At 43.8% G+C, this 4,896-nt stretch overlaps 1 protein-coding gene across 1 annotated transcript in view; it reads left to right on the forward strand.

The window, feature by feature from the left end:
- Positions 1–1,796, forward strand: part of LOC101580321 (olfactory receptor 1044-like) — a 3,894-nt gene extending 2,098 nt beyond the window's left edge. Inside the window, exon 2 of the mRNA XM_012512617.2 lies at positions 835–1,796. Within this exon, the coding sequence (XP_012368071.2) occupies positions 835–1,796 (962 nt within the window). The remainder of the gene's footprint in view (positions 1–834) is intronic.
- Positions 1,797–4,896: the final 3,100 nt, after the last annotated feature.

Here is a 4,896-nt window from a genome sequence, read left to right on the forward strand (position 1 = left end):
TTTGTGGCTAATATATCCCCCTTTTCTGTTCTGTTTTTTCAGACATGGGTGTTGCACTACAGTTACAGAAAATATTTGGAGAAGTCTTTAGAGGATGTTTTCATACTTGAAACCAGGCTAAAGATTATAGGTACTTGAATTCAGCAAAATAACCCAATATAGTCCAATAGCCCATAATAGTAGTGGGTTGTTTGCAGAACTGGAAATTGTCAGAAGTTGTTGACTTGAGCCTTTTACAGCTCAGCATACTAATATGGCTTTACTTTTTAAACCTCATTTTTTTACTCTTCTGCTGGATGGTTAAGACCAAGTTAGAGCAAAACCTGTATGAGTACAAATGTAACTTTTGTATCTGACAAGTCAACCAAATCCCATCAGGATTTATGCTGGAACCATGCACAGCACCTTGTAGACCTTTTGTCAGTGTCAGCCACCTGGATGAGTCATGGCCATTGCTTAACCAATTTGCTCTCTGGGAAAGCCTGAGAGAAATTTTTCTCTCTAGGTGACTCCCATTAGGCACACTCTACATCATTGACCACTTTCCTCTGTGGGCTCATAATCTCCTTGATCAGAAAATTTGGGACACAACTGAGTTATAGGATATCACAGCACAGGTTCTCTTATGTCCTGAGTCCTCACTGACCTTGAAGTGCTAGGACCAAAATATTGGCTATTCTTGTAGCCCCTTTGTTTCTCTAATTACAAAAACATTTTTAACAAAAACATTTTAAAGTGAGAACAGAATAAAATCACCATTTGTTGGAAAGATATCATAAGCACAGCTCTTAGACATCACTCTCCTCTCCTTGGTCATGCAGCTGTCCTGAGGAGACGTGGCTGGCATGAACTGCACGCAGGTGACTGACTTCATTCTCTGTGGCCTCACAGACCGCCAGGAGCTGAAGATGCCCCTCTTCCTGGCATTCCTAGCCATCTACATTTTCACAGTCATGGGCAACCTGGGTTTGATCGTGGTCATCAGAACAGACACAAGACTCCACACACCAATGTACTTCTTTCTGAGCAACCTGGCTTTTGTGGATTTCTGCTATACTTCGGTTATCACACCCAAAATGCTGGGGAATTTCCTCTACCAAAGAAAGGTCGTCTCCTTCCATGCCTGTGCTGCGCAGTTGGGCTGCTTCCTCACCTTCATGGTGTCAGAGTGCTTGCTGCTGGCCTCCATGGCCTATGATAGATACGTGGCCATTTGCAACCCTCTGCACTACATGGTCAGAATGTCGCCAGGCATCTGCATTCAGCTGGTCGCTGCCCCCTACAGCTACAGCTTCCTGATGGCACTGTTCCACACCACCTTGACCTTCCGCCTCTGCTACTGCCGCTCCAATGTCATCAATCACTTCTACTGCGACGACATGCCTCTGCTCAGGATCACGTGCTCAGACACGCGCTCCAAACAGCTGTGGGTTCTGACCTGTGCTGGGGTCACGTTCATTTCCTCCGTCCTGATCGTCGCTGTCTCCTACGTGTTCATTGCCTCCGCCATCCTGAGGATGCGCTCAGCCGAGGGAAGGCGCAAAGCCTTCTCCACCTGTGGCTCCCACATGCTGGCGGTGACCATATTCTATGGGACCCTGATCTTCATGTACCTGCAGCCCAGCTCCACCCACTCGCTGGACACCGACAAGCTGGCCTCTGTCTTCTACACGGTAATCATCCCCATGCTGAACCCCCTGATCTATAGCCTCCGGAACAAGGACGTCAAGGAGGCTCTGAGGAGAGCCGTGAGCCGGAGCAGCCAGGCTGCTGTGCTCAGGAAACTAAGGCAGTGACTTCTAGAAACAAAGCCAACTTCTGTGTCATGTTCCGCTTACAAAATCCTCAATAAATCATCTTCTGCGCACTGTATTTTTTTCTGTTTTGGCTTGGTTTTCTTGTAGGCATGTCTCACACGTGATACTATCAGACATAGAGGATGAAGGACTATTCTGTGTTACGTGCGATGTCTTACGTACAAATCTATGCTAGGACTGCTTTCATCTGAGAATTATGCAACTAGATTTTGCCCAATAATTGACAAAAGTAAAGGCTTCTCAGTGAACCATTGATGATTATCTGAGTAATAACAATAGATTATTAACGTATATGAAATGTGACTAAAATTTGTCATTATATTAAAGACAACAGTAAAGTAGGGGTTTCCACATGAATAATTTTACTTTTAGTACGTGTTTGGTATTGGTGATAATCACTAACTGTTGAGCATAATGTGAATCTTGCTAGCTAGAGGTATATGCCAGGGATGTTAAAAATAATGTAACTTTCAGATCAGAGACCTCTACACATACACACACACACACACACACACACACACACACACACACACACACAAGCTGCAAAGTGGTGAGTCCTCAGCACTAGGAAGCCTGCTGCAAGAATCATTCATTGACACCCATCTTGGGCACTTCATTCAGATGATCAGCAGGCTTGCTTCCTAGGGCTCACCGCGTCTTCTCTTGTCTTGCTGTTCTCTCTTTACCTGCTCTCTCAACTGTTGAGGTTAAGCCTGCCTGGAAAGCATGAGGTCATGAGTTTCATTCCTGGTACAAATATATAAGAAAGAGAGAGAGGAGAGAGAGAGAGAGAGAGAGAGAGAGAGAGAGAGAGAGAGAGAGAGAGAGAGAGAGAGATTAGAATCTGGATTTAAATTACGGTTATCTCACAGAGGGTTGCAAGTTAGCTTAGTTGTTTAAGTACCTGCTCTGGCAAACCCAGTCAGGCTCATGACTCAATTCCCAGCTCCATCTGCCTACCAGACCTGCCCTTAAGGCAGCCTGAGCCAGCAAAAAGAAAAAAAATCCTTCTTAACTTTAAATGTCTGGCCAACTAGCTCAGTGGATTAAAGAGCCTGCAAGCAGGCTCAGGGGCTGGGGGAGGTAGGAATGGGGAATCGGAATCACTCCTGAGGGACAGGAGGGTCCCAGATCAATGTTTGTTGATTTTTTTTTTCAGTGCCAGGGATTGAACTCAGGATCTTGTACTTGCCATGCCAGCGTTTATGCTACTGAGCTACAGGCCTGGCCCTGTGTTGATTTTTAGAGGAATGCATTCATGCATATCTTGATTGTAGTATTCCATAAATCTCTCACACTTTTATTTTTCAAATACATAATAATTACTTACATTACCTCAGTTAATTACAATTTTAACGACATATATCAAAACATTGTAATGTAAAGGTGATGAAATAGAAAAAAATGATGGAAATGATTTAAAATATCTTTTATATACTTTTTTAAAACGGAAAATGCCGCCCTTTTTTTTCCTGCAGAACCGGGGATGAACCCAGGCCCTTGTTCTTGCCAGGGAAGGGCTCATTCTACTGAGCCATCTCCCTGGCCCTGGACTGCTTATTAATGATGATTTAAAAGGTTTTTTTTTTCCCCATGGGACAAGGTTAAAATTTTGCTGAGGACGGGTTTCTCCATGGAAGCAATCAAAAAGATACATGTGTGTTTCTGTGAGTTTATACATAACAATTTCTTCCTCTGTATAGCTCAATGATAGGTAGATAGATAGATTATTTATGAAAATTGACTTAAGTGGCAATGAAGATGAAAAAGCCCCATAAATTTCTGTCTTCAAAGACAAGAAACACAATCTGGTGACTTAATTCAGGTCAAGCTGGAAGGCCTCTTATTCAGATGCACTCACAAGGCTTCTTGGAGTCCAGGGCTGAAGACCTGAGAACCAAGAGGCCCAAGTCTCAAGGCTGAGAATGCCACTCCCTGTGGGGAAGAGCCAATGTGCAGAGCACAGAGGGCGAGAAAGTGAGGTGCTCCTGCACATGGCATGAGAATAAAGTTTTCTTCTGCCTTTTCCCTTGCGTGTGTATTCAGTCAGTACTGTGATGTCTCCTTCACTGCTCAGGCAGCTCTTTCCTCAGCCTTTGGATGTGAAGCCTAAGCCATTGCGATGCACACGCTGACAGACACACCTAGAAATGAACTTCACCATGGACCCTCACATCCCTTAATCCCGTTGACAAAACTGAGCCCTTCCAAAGAGCCAGAGCGCACACCCGGCTGCATGAGTGAAAACACCATCTGCCCCACTGAGCAGAAATAGCTGTGGAAATAAAGCCGTCCTCAAAGCCAGACCAGAACTCATAACATGATTTTGGGGAGAGAAGCTGAGCATCTGTATTTTATTTAATTATTTGCAGAATCATTTTATTAGTAAACAGGGCCACATAGTAATGAAACTGAGTGTTGGTACACATAGAGAGAGAGAATCTGTCATTTTTAAGCCCCTTCCCCATGATTTCCCCTCTCTCTCCTTTCCCATCTGTATAAATACTGCCTTCTTATTTCTTAGCTTTGTTCCTTTATTATGATCTCTAAATTTCTGTGCTGTTGGCCTTTCATATTGAGAAACTCTGATATTTAACCTTCTGAAGCTGACTTAGTTCTACCATGTCAGCACTATGATTTCCCAATGTATCTATTTTCCTAAAAATGGCTCGCATTTTGCCCCCCTTGTGGCTGGACACTGCCCCACTGTGTACACATGCTCTCATTTTCTTTGTCCATCTAATTTGGTGATGGGCATGTACTCTACATTCTGATTTATCGCCTGTGATTTGTGCTACCATATATGTGTGTGTAATATAATGAGCTTAGCTCATTCAGATAGACCAAGGAATGATATTTGAGGCTCAAATGAAATTTCTATTTCTATTTTCGCCAGACTCCCAGTAGTGATTTTCATAGTGATTCCACTATTTTACATTATTAACAACAATAAAGAAGTGCAGCAGCAAGCAGGAACACTGAAGCTGGACTTGAGGGCGAGTTTCTCTGTGTCAGTGGGACTGATCGGGACCAAGCCCACAAAATCAGGCCGTGACCTCTGTCTGGAATAAGTAAGCAG

Source organism: Octodon degus, unplaced genomic scaffold (genome assembly GCF_000260255.1).
Source record: "Octodon degus isolate 3935 unplaced genomic scaffold, OctDeg1.0 scaffold00239, whole genome shotgun sequence".
Lineage (NCBI taxonomy): Eukaryota > Metazoa > Chordata > Mammalia > Rodentia > Octodontidae > Octodon > Octodon degus.